Source organism: Myiozetetes cayanensis, unplaced genomic scaffold, assembly GCF_022539395.1.
Source record: "Myiozetetes cayanensis isolate MyiCay16 unplaced genomic scaffold, myiCay2020 scf1, whole genome shotgun sequence".
Classification (NCBI taxonomy): Eukaryota; Metazoa; Chordata; class Aves; order Passeriformes; family Tyrannidae; genus Myiozetetes; species Myiozetetes cayanensis.
In genome coordinates this window covers 35,353,071-35,369,199 of record NW_026086604.1, presented here as the reverse complement: position 1 = coordinate 35,369,199, position 16,129 = coordinate 35,353,071, and the positions used below count along the sequence as shown (strand labels likewise).

Below are 16,129 nucleotides of genomic sequence, written 5' to 3'. Positions count from 1 at the left end.
CAGCCTGAGTTCTGAAACATGCACTCCCAACACTAGTCAGATGATTTAAGTGCATTTGGTCTACCTCAGCCAAGGGGAAAACTGGAGAATGTCCTGATCTACTTTCCAGTGCCAAATTTCTATGATACATGCATTCAATATAATTTGTAGCTCTATGTGATATCAATCACATGGTCAAGTTAATCTGTTTTTACACTTCTTCTCTCCTTAAAATAAGGGCGGACAGTTTTATCTGGACAGATCCTCAGTCTGAGGATCATCACAAGAGCCCAGCAGTCAGTGGAATTACAGAGGCTGATACCCAGTGAATGTCTAGACAGCTGCTAAATACACAACAATGGACAGATGAGCAATTTCTCTTGCCTAAATCCATTTCTAATGTCATGGATAAAATGCCTTCATACATCATAATTATTTCCCTCTGCCTTTTCCAGTCACTGTCTAACCTCATTTTTCAATCAAAACAACTACAAGCAAAACCATAACAAGTTCTCTGGACCAACTTCTCTCTTTTCTCAAACCTTATTACATACAAAATACATCCAAGCAAAACCAAAATCATAGCAACGTGGGCCTAAAAGGATATGAGTTAAAAATAGCATGATTTCACTTCTTTCGGTAGAAAAGAGTTACTATGAGGGAACAAACAATTTGAGAATCTATCTGAAGTCCATAGTATGAGACATTATTAGCAAAAAGTGCTGTAGTAAGGATGAACTTGATCCCTAATATAAGAATACACTACCACCTTATGCATTTTATGCCTTTCGTCTTTCAGCATTCTGTGTATAATTATTTTGATCCAAGAATCTGTACCTGCAGGGTGAAATGAAATGACTGACAGAAATATTTATTAGCCATATAATTTTGTTACAGTTTCTTTAACTATAGAATAAAGCTATCTGATTAATTAAGACAGAATAGAATTTTCTGTATTATGGTTCATTTAAACTCTGCCGAGTTGCATTAAGGAATGATCTACATTCAGAGCCCCTAAAGAGAAGCGAAGAGATACAATCAGCAGAAATTACACTGGAAGTATTTAATGTAAATTGTATTACTCTGTTGCTGTTGCTCCATGCAATATTAATTATGTTTAGAAATAAGTTTTACTAAACTGCTCACAGCCCATTAAATATTAATCATGAATATAGATATTAACCTCTGGGGCTATCAATGGCTAATTAGCCAAGGAGAGTACTGTGTTAATGTGGATATTCTGGTTTTGGTACCTGAGATAGCTCAGAGCTGGCTTATGTATGTCTGTATAATGCTGCACTGAGCCATGCACATGTGCCTCGGCATGGCAGGCAGAATAAGTGCTGTTAGTAGAGTAACTGGTCCTAAAAAGTTATTTTCTGCTGTATTTTTTTATATTCTGTATATCTCTGAAAACAAAAATAGGTCTAAATTCTACTAGGACTACTTTTAATGTTATGTTTTCTTTGAAAATAAAAATAGCTCTGAATTCTACTAGGACTACCTTTAACATTATGTTTCCATGTCCCTGAGTGAAATGTTCAAAAGAAAATGCTTTAATATTAGAGGCAAAACTGAAATTCTCTCCAGTTGGACACCATTTTCTATCTGTGGTTCAGTAAAAATTCTGGCAAACGTATTCTAGAAAAGTGTATTTTGAGTCAGTTAGATTACACCACGCCACATCTGGAAGAAAAAAAAAAACTCTTGATCTGAAGCTCAGTGTTTATATGCATTGCTTCTGTAGCCAAAAGAAGGAATATGTATTAAAGGCATTTAAAATAAGCTACTAAGATTTAGCAAGTTTAGAAAGAAAAATAAGAACTGAATGGAAAAATAAGTAAACTGGCTATTAAATGTAAAGCAAAAGCAGAAAACTTTCATCCACTAGGATTCCTTCGGCTTCTGTTCAGTTCCTTGGAGATGATGAGAGTTATGGTCTGAAATATTAGGTACTGTGACCCCATGTAGGCAACGGTGCCTGTGAAGGGTCCAGCTGGTTGCATGTGTTCAGTCCCTGCTTAAGACAGACAAGTAACACTGAATGAAGATGGAAATGTTACAGCAAGAAACAAAGGTACCTTTTCCCAACTAGCAGATTCCCAGGAAATTTGGAGTTTAGCCTCTCCTGCAAAGAAGAGTGTTTAACTACTTGGGGATTTCCCTGAGCATTAGAAACAAGTACCACATAGACAAGAAGTCAGGCAACCATGAAGAAAAGAATGAGACCAGAGAGGAATCAGCAAAGAGCTGAGACTTTAGTTGAAAAAGGGGTATGTTCTCTTGAGGACGTGTCCTTAACTCTGCTCTGTCTTCCTAAGTGCTCATGCCCTCTGCATTAAAGAACACTTGAATAAAATGTATGAACGTCCTTACAATGGGAAATAGAACCCAGAATTCATAAATACTGGAGGCATCCACTGTGCAGCACTGAGCTCATGATCTTATCTGTGCTCTTTTACGTTTTTCTATCAAAAGATTAATTTGTCCTACACTAGTGAAAAGGATTTAGTCACACTACAGAAGTCTTCCAAGTTTTTCAAAAATCATGGGAAGAGCAAGATGTCTTGTGGAGGCCCCTGGAAACACTATTCACAGTTTGCCTCCCTCTCTACTAACTGAGCAGAGGATCTGAGCAGCCTACAGGAGGAAAGTCATATGCCCATCACTTTCTAAATATGCATTGCAGCAGCTGAGCAAAGTACTCCAGAGCAGTCCAGGTAGCCCCTAACAAATCTGCCCAAAATCATGTAAGAAGCCTTCAGCAGAACCACGAATGAAAGCAGGTACACATGGGATTCTCCCTGTTTCTTTGGTTATGTATTGTTTCTTAAAATCCTTTGTTTAGGATTAAGATACACTAGTATCCTGAGTTACAACAACAAATTTATATTAATGTGTTGGAATTCAGCCTGAGGAATACCCAGAATATGGACAAAACCATATGATTCAAAAAAAAAAAAAAAAGTATTTCTGTTCTTTTACAAGACCAGAACACCACTATGAGCTATCCTATTTCAGTGGTTAGTGAACTGCAAAACAGTGTAATTACACTGGATAAAGTCCATAGAAGAATGGAAAACAATATATTAAAAACACACCAGTTCTTATTTTACATATCTGTTCTTAGAGCACTATACATTTCTTCTGAAGTATATAAAACTCAGTATCAAAGTAATTATATAGCAAACTCATGACCTTCCATGTATAAAAATTCCTGTGATTATTGATATTGAGAATTTTTAACAGTTGTTTGCAGCAAAACACTGAATAACTGCAAAGGAAAATCTTGCCCAAAAGGAATATGTCTCTATTTTCTCAAGTTCCTTGCAGGTTTATTTAATAAATTCTATCTTTAAAAGCTGATATTTCTAATCCTCTGAGAAATGTTGACAGCAGGACAAAAATTATTGAACAGCCATGTTTTATGGAGGGACCTACAAAGTAGCAAAAGTAGCAAAGCAAACATTATTCTGGCAACATCTGAGACTACCAGAGGAGCTCGAGGAGAAAAAATGGTATTACTAGCTTTTGGCTCCTGCTTCCATCCATGTGGCTGAAAGTCCTCCTTCTCTTTGAGAAACTACCAGAGACGAGAATCCCCTCAGAGTCCCAGACGTGGGGGATGGACAAGTGGGCCTTTATTCTCAGGAGGTGGTACTAACCATGCTGACTCCTCTCCAGCCTACATAACCAGCCAGTTACCACACCAGGCTCAGCTGTACTAAACAAGCCTTGCAACACGTGTGCCAAGACCAACAAGACTCTCTGGTCAGGCGCAGACAGCATGTGCTCTACCAGTGATGTCAGGCTCCACATCTGTCAGACAATTTCCAGATGTTAACAGGGCTTCCAGATCACAGGAGCAGAGCGGCACTGAAGTTTCCTGGCACTGAAGTTTCCCCAGCCAAATAACCATAGTATAAGACAAGAATAAAAATGCACTGAATCTTCCACACTGCAAACATTGTGAAAGTAAAACAGAATTTAAGCTGCTAACAAAAATATGAAAAAGCAAAGGTTAAATAGCTGTGTGAGTACTGAACTACTTGATCACATGGTTAGAGATGCTGTTCCTGTAAAGAGACTGGCTTCTGCTCTCCTTGTCTTGCAGATTATATATGCATTACATATTACACATTACATACAACACACCTACATGTGTTGTCAATAGATTCCAAATCTAGCTACCAGAAAGCGTACGATTTCAAATACTATTAAGCACATGAAACAAATCTGCATTCCTCTGTCAATGAGGAAAGACTTAGCATAACAGTACCAGAATATCTGAATTAAAGTTAGAATATAATTGTATTAGAAAAAAATTGCATCTATGTTAACCATTCAAAACCTCACATGTGAAATGTTTAACAACTAAAAAAAGTTAAAATCAATCGATCTTTAGAATGAACATATGAATGCAAATATTTTTACTTGACTGGAATGGAAACTCACCTCTTCATATACTTTCTTAGCATTGCTGTTATCTCCTATCAAGAGGTAACCAACACCAAGGTCATTCTTGAATGAAGTATCACCAGGAAACAGCTGAACTAATTTCTGTAGAGTAATCAGGGAACCCCTCATGCGACCTGATTTGATTGAACAAGACTTAATTACAACTGCAGATATGAGTAACAATAGCAAGACATTTACACAACATCTAAGAAAACACAAATCAGAGCCAAGTGCTCCACTTTCACTAACAATCAAGAAGGAAAAGTTGAAAAAGCTTGTGCAGGTAGGAGCACATTCAACTGCTTCCTTGTCACCGGGGTTTAGCCAATACCAGGAGCATTTCAGGGAATCATTGCAAGTGCACATCATGCAGTGTTATGGTAGCCTCTTGTGGAGAACCCTTTACAGTGCAGCAGTAACATTATTTAAGTTTTGATTGCTTTATCGTACACAGATATCAAAGCACTCAACAAACTTAAGTAAACATAAAATAATAAACCTAATCTTAATTAAGAAATTAAATGCATTTCTAGCATTAAGTAATAGTTCTACTCTACTTCCATTACTTATCATGGAAATTTATCATGCCTTATGTGCTTAAAATTAAGTATGTTCCTCAGCTTCCTAGAAGAGGTCTTGCAAAGGAACAGAAAGAACAAAATAAGTTGATATTAAAAATCCAACCCATGAGAACAGAACTCTTTACTGCAAAGTTGATTGTGCCTTATATTCTAATCAGCACTTCTCATATATCACGAATTGAGATCTAAACCTACAATCTACACCAATGTTATCTCCAACTTCACTTCCACTCTTCTCTGTTTACTGAAAGTTTATTCAGAATATGTTTACTCTGCTTATGCCATTAATTTCCTCTTGATTGTCTTCAGCTTCAGTAGAAAAGGAAGACTTTCTTCTTTCCTTGTCAATAAAAACTGACACTTCTCATCATATCTTCTCGTAGCATCTACTGCAGCTTTCTACATGCACTATTATCCTACAAGCAAATTATAGACACCAGTTTCCAAGAAAAAAAATTAAATAACTCTTTTTCTTTAGCATTTCAGATATTAGGAGGACAAGTCCTACCAAAAATTCAATGGAATTGGCATTTTAAGTCCTTAGTGACCTCTTGAAAGTCTTGCTCACATAACTTCCACAATTTTTACACTACCCTCAAAACTTACCAAGGAACTGCTGCCTGTCTGCTTCTCGTTTCAAGCTGAGCTTTATCAGATCTGAAGGGACATTTGGCAGACTAACCACCTCATCGTAGGTGTTGATAGCTTGTTGCAGCATCTCATTGCTTCTCATTTTCTCAGCTAAGTCATCTTCAGACTAGGAAGAATCACAAAACCATAATTAGAACGCATAATAATTCGTTAGTCTTAAAAATAACTGGGAAGACACATTAGAATTATATAATGTTCTTGTTTCCTACAAATTGTTTGAAAGCAGAAGTACAAGAAAACTGGCACCTAATGTAAACATACATTAACACAGATTTTTGATTAATATTTGTAGAATTCATAACTTCTGCTTTCAAAAACACATGAAGTAATCTCTTTAATAATATGGAAGAAATGCTACATTTTGCCTATGGACCATTTGTATACAAAGCCTCACTCTTGCAGCAATACACAGATCAACAAACATTTCTTTCATCTATTCTGACAAATTTATTTACACTCTTTCTTAGAAAATGAATTAGGAATTGCCTTGTTGATAGAATATCAACATAACTGCATATGTTGATAGAATATCTACCCTACACCTCTGTCAAAACTTAAACTGGCTCATCAAATTCAGAAGCAGACCAAAGGATATATGAGCTCTCTACAGTGAAATTACAGCTTCAGTGAACCTTAGAGAAGCTATGACTGATTTCACCTGTCGTAAGGCATTTTCATAATCTGCTTCAACAGCTGGAAAAGTAAGATTATGTCTCAAATGCAGAATTTTTAAAGGTTTACTTTAAATTTTTTATATAAATGCGTGCATTTTCGTGTGTTTAATGCATTCTTCCCAAATACTTCTATATTTATTGGCTTATGTTCTTTTTGAAGTCAATTTGCAGAGCATGGTAAGCACTACAAGTGCAGAAGCTCTTGATAGTCTTTTTAAATTCACATATGCATTAAATGAAACTGCTTCAACTGTGTTTGCTGCATATGCTGCAGCAAGGACCTGAAATCTTGTTGCACTTCTGTCCTTTAATTTTTTTTCCTTGAGTTGCTTTGAAACTGAGTATGTGAAGCACCAAGCAATATGGTTACTCAGCCAAACAGTTCATCAAGCAGCCTTCAGAGATACCTTCAGAAATCAGTTTTAAGCAGTAATTATTTTTTCTGATGTACATTCACTAGGAAATTTGACTTTACTTTTTTCAAGGACAGAGATTTGCTTTGCTGTGCATCAAGTGTTTGTGTGACAGTATTCTGGATATTTAGCATGACTTACTAAACAACTGAAAACTGGTTGACTCCAATTCAAGTGCCTGAGTAACCATCTAACAGCACAATTCCTTCCTACAGTGAGGGTTTCACTTTGTTCATCTTGATTAACATGAATTCGAGTCTTTTTTACTCCTAGTGCAATAGGATTATCCTACTATTTATGAAAATTCAAAGTTTATTCTCTTCTGAGACATCCCAACACAGCTCAAAAGTATTATGAATGCAGAGTTTATTTTATGATGTACTCTGTTGTTTTTTTTGGTTTTGGTTTTTTTTTTTTTAAGGGGAACACCTGAAACACAACAGCGAAGTTCTGCCTGTTGTTCTTGCACTGGGCCATTAGTTGGGATTTATCTCTTACCATTCATTTCTTATGAGATCTACAGGGCATATCTTATTTTTGTGTTATTTACAATACTTTCCACAAGACTTAAGTTAGACAAAAGCTGCCAACATAATTGGGGAAGGATAGTGAACTGAAAGAGATACAATATGACAGACAGCATAGAAAACCTCCATAAATTTATAAAATAATTCTGACTGGGGTTTATAACTCTATTGCTAAAAAAAATGTTTATTTTAGCTTTTTAACATTTATTGGGTTTTGGTTTTTTGTTTTTTTTTTTTTTTTTACTTTTTAAGTACCTGTGCTTTCCCATATCTTGCTCGAGGACTTTGTGGATATTGATTCACTAGTGCTTCAAAGGCCCTTAGAGCTTCTTCAACTTTTCCCTGGAAAGTAGAGATATTTATCAGCAATTCCATCTAATAAAAATGCTGGAGGATGAAAGACCTAATAAGACATTAGTTTCCACAGTTAAAAAACAAACACAAAATAAGCAGTGCACTCTGAATCAACAGTTTTCACTCATACTTTTGTTAGGATTGCCTTCTTATTTAAGAGAAATTCATTGACATTATTTATGAAACAATATTACCTACTTTCCAGGGTTAAAATTAATAGCTTTTTTTATTTTACTTACTTTCCCTTTGCTGACTGGACAAAATGCTGAGATGACAATAACCTGCCTATATAAAATAGTAAAGATTCTGCTGCTAATAACAAACTCCAAAATGAATATAACAGAATAGGAAGACAGCTCTGGACATATGTGGAAATTTTCTCTCCACACACCTCTCCTGATGAACAGTATCGTAACTACAGTTCTTCCAAGGGAAACACTGTAGACTCATCCAGGTTGCATGCCTGTTTCCTCCAAATCTTTTGCATAATGATGTCCCTCTGGAGACCTCACATGTGTTCTGTGTCCCTTCCCTGCCTCACATAAAGTCCGAATGTAACTATGTTATTCTCATGATGGATGTTGACCAGCAAGTATGGATGCAAGTCGAGAAGAACCAGCCACACTGTTAAAGAGTTTCTAAGAACTGCTTGGCAATATTTGGCAACAGACTCTGCTGCCACTTCCAGCTCTTACAGCTTTACGAATATGAGTGGGCTATTACACACAACTGCCTTGCTATCTTCAAATATTACAGGTCTAATTTATTACTAAATTTATGCTGATTCTCACATGACATGTATGACTATCTATATATAACTTACCAAGAGACCAGGCAGGAAAAGAGACTCAGCAAACTGACCCTATAGGTTCAGCAAAAATTTCTGCTGCGTCTTTCTCTGATTAACCAATTGCTTAAGTAACAATAAGCATGAAAATTCCTTTTGATTTTATATTCTAACATGTAAAGAAGGCTTCTAGTGATAAATAGCAGTGGCAGCATGAAGTTAGTACTCTCTATCTAATAGCCCTCCACTCCAATCACAGACCTACCAGAACTCTAGGGCTGCATAGATGGCAGCATAAAGTCAAAATGGCATAGTATTCTGAAAACCAAGAATAATCCTTCATCTGCAGTGACTAAAATGGTCTTTATTGTACTGTGCTGAAAATAGTATATCTCCTTGCTCATCCATCTCAAATCCAGGGTACAACAAAAACCTGCAGTTGTTCTTTATGTGCTAAGACTGTCAGTGAGGTATATCAGAGTTTTTACAAGATTTACATCCTAAAGACTTAAGGCATCTCATTTCTAACAGCCACAGTCTTGCTTTGCTATCTCATCTCGCTTCTGGAAAGGGGATCTCACATCTCTGCAAAGGTCTTACTTTCTGAAATACTCAAATAAAATAACAAAATTGGAACCTATAAAGGGATATGACTGAAGAGCTTGCTTTCTGGTTTTTTTTGTTTGTTTGTTTGTTTGTTTGCTTTTCATAGTCAAGTTATTAAATTCAGAACTACCCAAACTGACTGATTGATGTTAGTCTCGCTGCAGGAGCAAGTGAGAAGCAGGAACATCTGCTTTGTCCTCTAAGCAGCTGTATGGGAGTAGAGACATTTAAAGGACATCAGAATCCCAACAGATACAACACCTACTTCAAAGATCTGCACCTAACACTCCCAAGACACTTACTGAGAGATCCAGAGTAACACACATATATTAAGTTCTCTGTTAAGAGCTGACTTCAGTACTCAAATGGGCAACAGTGATAGGACAGAACTAGCCCTGTTCCATGTGATTAATTTAAGCATAAATTTAGCAGTTAAGCTAAATATTTTCAAGGTCAACAGTGAGGAAACATACATGAACAGATATACATTTATGACTTTAAAAAATTTAAATGAAATATCCAGCAGAAGTTAAATTTGAAGGACAAATATGCACTGAATATTTAATTTTAAAAAGTTAATTTCACAAAAAAAAATCTAAAAGTCATTCTCCCTTTTTCTAAGTTTTTAATTTATCATTTTTGTCCATTGCCTACAGTCCTGAGTGAAACATTACAACTTACTTTTTTACGTAGTTTTTCTGCAGCATCTAATTCAGCTTTAATGGTCTTATCAAACTTGTTTAAGAGCTTTGGCTTCTTCTTTTTAGCTAGAAGATTTAAAAAACATACAATTCATTACTTCTTTTGCATTTCACAGCAATTGTCTGGAGTAACACTCAACTAGGGAATGTGTTGGTAAAGTGCATGATTTCCAAAGAAGGCAGTTTCAAATTACAGTGAAGAGAAACTGATTTCTTACTTATTACAGTCAAAACCTCCTATATGGAAAAGCAAACTTCAGTCATTCAAATTGAATGGCTTGGCACTCAACTTTTGGATAAAGAATCTTTCATCACATAACAGTCAAGGATTTTTTTTTTTCCAAATGGTTCAGTTGATGTGAAATAAAAAAGGGAACTGTTATTTTTCCACACTTATATGGTATTGCAAAAAACATGATTACCAGGATATTTTAGTAATTTCTAAAAGTTGTGACTATATAGGTCTACTTCTTTGCCTGGAGCAATTAGTGAGGATGCATCTGAAGTCCTGTCTCCAGTTCTGGGCTCCTCAGTACAAGAGAGACGTGGAGCTCCTGGAGAAGGTCCAGTGGAGGGCAACAAAGATGATTAAGGCATGGGAGCACCTCTCTTACAAGGAAAGGCTGAGGGAACTGAGCCTGTTCAGCCTTCAGAAGAGACGACTGAGAGGGGATCTCATCAATCAACGTCTAGAAGTATCTGAAGGGAGGGTGTAGAGAAGGATGGAGACAGGTTCATCTCAGAGGTGCCTAACAATAGCATACGAGGCAAATAGCAGAAACTGGAGCAGAGGAAGTTCCACCTGAACATGAGGAAGAACTTTTTTATTGTGTGAGTGACCATTCACTGGAACAGGCTGCCCAGAGAGGCTGTAGAGCATCCCTCACTGGAAATATTCAAGTGCCATCTGGATACAAATCTGTGCCATGTGCTCTAGGATGACCCTGCTTGAGCAGGAAGGTTGGACCAGATGATCCAGTGTGGTCCCTTCCAACCTTACCCATTCTGTCATTCTGTGATTAGAAGAGTTCATAGAAATCATAGTTACTCAGTAGAGGAGAGTTCTTGTTGAACTCAAGTTCAACACTGAAATGTCAGACCAAGACCTCTAAGTGATCACGTTTCTACAGCTTAGTGAGCTATCACAAAGAAGCAGAGCAGCAGCAGCATGTAGCAAACCAGCCTTGAAGTAAATTGTGTAAACTGCATTTGAAGCAAATTGAAGTAAATGGTGTTAATTTAAACAGCTATTTACTTCATAGTACTTCACTCTTAAACAATGTTTATTTGGTTGCATTAATTATACTTAATGCAATACTTAAACTACCCTTAACTAGTTGTTTAAAAAATGCAAATACATTACTGAAAGGATATGGCAGCAGGTAACTGCTTTTCTCCAAATTTGCTACAGCTTAACTTTGATTTTGCATTCCATTAGGAAAAAAGGACTCTGACTTTTCTGACATAGGTATGGAAATATGCATTGGCTGATACCATTAACTAGTAGTTATACATATATGTAATCAGTGGCACATGTTTTTGCTTTAATGATGCATTACTGTTTTTCCCCCTCTATGGAGAATAAGTCATTAATAGCATGAAATTACTTCTTTCTTTGTATACATTTAAACATGGAATGTTGTAACTGGTAAACTGGTAAAGCTAAACCCAAACATCCAACAGTTTAACATCACAAGACTGCTACAATGCTACAGCAACTATTTTGGATAACAAGTTATTGTAACTAGCTACGTTTTATTCTGCTTCCCAAGTCCTCAGGTGCATTGTTCAGGAATTACGAGAGCCACCACATACTACTGGAAGCTGTGCTCATGATCCCTTAAATGATACTGTCTCTGAGACTCTGATCCTATGTACAGTCTTAGGCAGACAAATCATGTCATCCACATTAAACCCCAGAAAACACCACTGCCTTACTTAATGCGCAACCAATACTAAGTCCATCCAATCATTAGAGGATTCCTAACTCTAAACTGCTTCTGTATGGGATGAAAAATAAAAACCCTTGACCACTTTTGGGCTTTTTGGTGTGAAACTTTCACTGTCATATTCAATGTTGAACTTGGACAGCTCTGTGCAGAGAGAGTTTTTCTTATATTGTCTTTTTAAACCCTTCTGCAGCATTGGTATGCATAGTTGAATAGATGCCATTGTTTTTCAGAGGCAGGAGGGAAACAGAATTTAGGCAGAATTCAAGCTATCCTACCAAATTCCATTTGCTTATTCACAAAGGTTGCTTGAAGCTTTAAATCTAAAAATGTATTCATATTTATAAAAGTAAGATACTAAAGCAGCAGTGCATTAGGATTATTATATCCTTGTTGATCCTTCTTGTAATAGAAGGGACCAAAATCTTTCATTGCATTAGATACCAAGAAGTTAAGAAGAAAAAAAACCCAAAACTGTCTGACATATAGGAGTTTACAACTTTTTCAGGATAAACCACCACATAACATACTTTAATATATTGGTTTTGCTCCCCTAAACACTTCAGGTTTTCATTGCAAACCATGACTTGAAATCAAGCATTTATACTGAAACACACAACAATGCACTTAGGGAATGTAGTTATCATGGAACTAAACTGACCAAAGAGGAGCTTTGTTTTGTGTTTTTTTTTATAATATACATGTTTTTAAAGTCAGTTGTTCCTTCCCCAAGGAAGGAAGGAAATTGGAAAGCAATACTTTCCTATCTGTGGCCTATTCCAGTCTTGCTCTGTCTTACTATCATCCATTTAATAGGAAAGCAATGTCTTTACTGCATTTTCATGCAGTTAATGATGATAAAGATTAAGGAGTACAGCCCTGGCTCTCTTCCAAGTGTTCCCACCCCTTGAATCCAGTAAAACTCACAGAACCAGTTCTCATGACAAAAGCAAGGATCCCTCCACCCCAAACTTTCAGTCCACAGTGACTAACAGGTATGGTCAGAAGTTTCTTACACATCACTAGGCCTGAGAAGAATAATCCATAACACGTAAAAGGCTTGTTGGGTTTTGTCTTGTTTTGTTTTCTTTCTTTTCTAAAAATATGCCAACTCAGTTTTTCAAGCAACCATTGCTATTTCTAAAGCCTAGCTTTCTCAACAGCAGGTGTGGATGAACCCAGAAGGACTTTTTAGGTTCATTGCGCTCTTAGCTGCCATGTGAAACTGTCCTTTGTCGTTAACAGGAAAACTGAGGCATGTCAGTTCCTCTGAGTACATGATCTGGGGGCCTTCCAGCTGGACATCACCACCAAACACCTGGTTTCATTTCTGTTCTCTAAATAGGAGGCTTTACATGCACACAAGAAATAATGTAAACCCCAACTAAAATGCCAATTCTCAGTTCTTACAGCATGAATGAAAACCTTTATCTAAGGCTGGTCAATTATACATGAACTGTATATTCAGTAAGACAGGACAGCTATTTGTCAGTTTTTTAGCTTTCAGCATTCATGAAAAGACAGAGTCACTTGGTTGTCCTAAACTCAGTAAGTAAGGCAACCGCAAGGTTCCTTCGAGGCAAAGGAAAGAAGCTTTCCTACCCAAGAAGAAGCTCTTACTGTCTGTGGGATACTATTTCTGCTGATCATTTGAATTTACAAGGAGATGACAAATAGCTCACGAAGAAAGAGTAAATTAAAATCTTAAAAGTCTGTGTCACAAAGATGTGATACCTTTCCCTTCATATCCAACTTGGGTGACGTGTTGGAAGAACCTTTTTGCCACCCTCCATTATGAAGAAGAATTATCTGACTGTTTTCAGTACAATTATATATCATCTCTAGACCAGCAGGAGATCAATATAAAAAGCTGGAAAGGAGCTGTTAACATAAATATTATTCATCTGCTAGGCACCAATATAACACAGTAAACATTATATAACGAGCAATCACTTTCATCTCCCGCTCTACTCCTATGTTAAAGTATTCACTAGGGAGCTTTCAGTGTAACCATCAAGCATTCCTCTATATTAACCAGATAGCCTGCTATCTCCCTGCAGGGATATTTTAATAAATTATCCATTTCCTCCTTCTAGTGTAATAATCTTTTAGCAGATGTGACCCGATATATTAAATTTAATATTACAAAGAAGTTAACTCATCTGTTTTCAGAGGAAAAAACATGTCATTTTTCTTCAGTGGCAGATTTCACCACGTCACTGAGGTTGTGCACAATCACACAACTCCTAGGATGGTTTGCTGTCCAAATCAGGTTGAGTATTAAAACAGTAATAATTCTTTTATGTATCATATTATGGTATTTCAAGACGAATACTGAGGATTTTCGATAATAGCCTTGGATGTAAGGATACGCTTATCCCTAAGGATAGGACTGCTGTCTTAGTATTCCTTAAGACTCCTTTAGAGAAAAGGGTTTCCACTGTCAAAGCAGCAAGCTAGGAAGTATTCCTATAAGAAGCTCTATGCTAGTTCTTGTGTTGGAGAATAAACAATTACCAGTGATGACAAGCAATCTCATATCTCCCTTATTAAGATATAGAAGAAAATTAAAAGAAACAAACAAACAAAAAAAGGAAAATATTATGAGGTGATAATGTATTACATTAAATGAGCAATAAACTTAATAGCCTGCCATGTCATCCAATAAGAGATGATGAAATAGCTATTTTATATACCTGTTCTGGCATATGAAAACTAAAATACTAGCCATATTTTGGTTTTATGTTGAAAAACACCTTGTCACCACCAAAAGCAGTGGCAATCTTTTTTTCTACAAAGGACAGAGAACTTCTTTTTGAATAATAATGAATGCAATGCTAGGTACTCCTCAGAGTACATAGCAAGAGCATCACATAAAAATTAAGGAAAAGTAACTAAATGATTAAACATGATTGAACAACTTGCTTTTGAAGAATGGTTTAGAAATATTTTGTCTTTCATTGCTGGGGTGGGGAGGGGAATCAACATTTACATCTGAATAAGCAAGAACAAAGAAGCGTAAAAAGGCAGTAGTGAAGAGTTTGCCAGTGGAAGAGAGGTATGTACTGCTCTGCAAAAACTAGCTATAGAGATGAAAAGAATAAATTATTTTCTGTATCATCATAGTCAGGATAAGGAATAGAAGGCTTAAATTTGCAACAGCAGAAAATTTGGCTTGAACATCTGGAACTACTATCTTTAAGCAAGCACAGTGGAACAGGTTGCTAAGGGCAGTTGTGGAATTCTAATTACTGAAAAATTGTAAGAACAAGCCGTATAAGCATCTTCCAGGAACAATGCACACAGCTGATAAGGCCTTCAGCCAACCAAATAAGCAAAGTAAGCTTTAGGGTCCCACCTACTCTTATGTTCTACAATTTCTGAAATTACTTCTATATGTAGTGCACTGTAGTGACAATACTATAATTACACAGGTAACTTCCATTCTCTCACTCAATAATCAAAGAAATCCCCACAGCAGCTTGCTGTGCCAGTCATCACAGTGACCAATATTTCTCCTAGCCCTACACCAGCAACAGGATATTGAAGTTCAAAAAATTTTCCCAATGCAAAATTCCATCTCAGTGCTATAATTTCAGAAAAGCCATAAGTGATTAAAACCAGTGTTGTGACAGAAAGTAATCTCAATTATCACTGCTGTTATTAGCTTCTTCTGTAAAAAACTCAAGTTAATAACATTTAAAAAAATCAAGTTCTGTATATCTTCATTTGAAGCAGATCTATCTTTTTATCTTAAGGAACTGTCCAGCATTAAAAAAAAAATTAAAAATCTTGCAAACTCTATGTTGATTTAAACACAGAATTATATTTCCTGCTACTTGACAGCTTTTATTGTAAAAAGTTGCCTGAAGAAAGAATAATAAAGGAATTAAAAGTTTTTTAGGATTTCTAGACAAATGTCCTCAAATGACCAAATGTCTGTATAGTCCTGTATAACTGAGCAGAACACAAACTTTGAAATTGGTATAAAATGCCAAGTAGCCAATTATGTTAATGTAGAAAGTGCATCTGAACCCATTACATGAAGCAACACGGAAGAAAAAAAAGTGATAACTAGCACATAGCAAAAAAATTGATTACATATCACCCTAAGTCCAAAGAAATACAGAAAAATCCTCAAAGAAATAACACAAATAACTACTAATAATGCTTCTATAATGGAGTAAGTTAATTTTCTCTAGTCTCCAGAGAAGGGGGAAGGGGTGTATGTGTGAAATCTCTCCATTTCACATTTTCATCTGAAATATAACACAATCATTCAGGCTAAGGAAAACCTCATTCTCCTAAAAGAGAAAACACTGATGACCTGCCTCATTAGCCATCAACCTGATATCTCAAAAGAATAAATATCTTTGGCCAGAATTAGACAAAAATATTGAATACTATCATAATTATCTTTCATGATTATTAGACTTTTTTTATCCTAAA

The 16,129-nt window shown here is 36.2% G+C and overlaps 1 protein-coding gene across 1 annotated transcript in view; it reads right to left on the bottom strand.

Moving 5' to 3' along the window:
• LOC126647092 (aspartyl/asparaginyl beta-hydroxylase-like) overlaps window positions 1-16,129 on the bottom strand; it is a 724,697-nt gene that overhangs the window by 26,076 nt on the left and 682,492 nt on the right. Inside the window, exons 3-6 of the mRNA XM_050329005.1 lie at window positions 9,712-9,797; window positions 7,539-7,625; window positions 5,625-5,775; window positions 4,435-4,571 (exon numbers count right to left, since the gene is read on the bottom strand). Of these exons, the coding sequence (XP_050184962.1) occupies window positions 4,435-4,571; window positions 5,625-5,775; window positions 7,539-7,625; window positions 9,712-9,797 (461 nt within the window). The remainder of the gene's footprint in view (window positions 1-4,434; window positions 4,572-5,624; window positions 5,776-7,538; window positions 7,626-9,711; window positions 9,798-16,129) is intronic.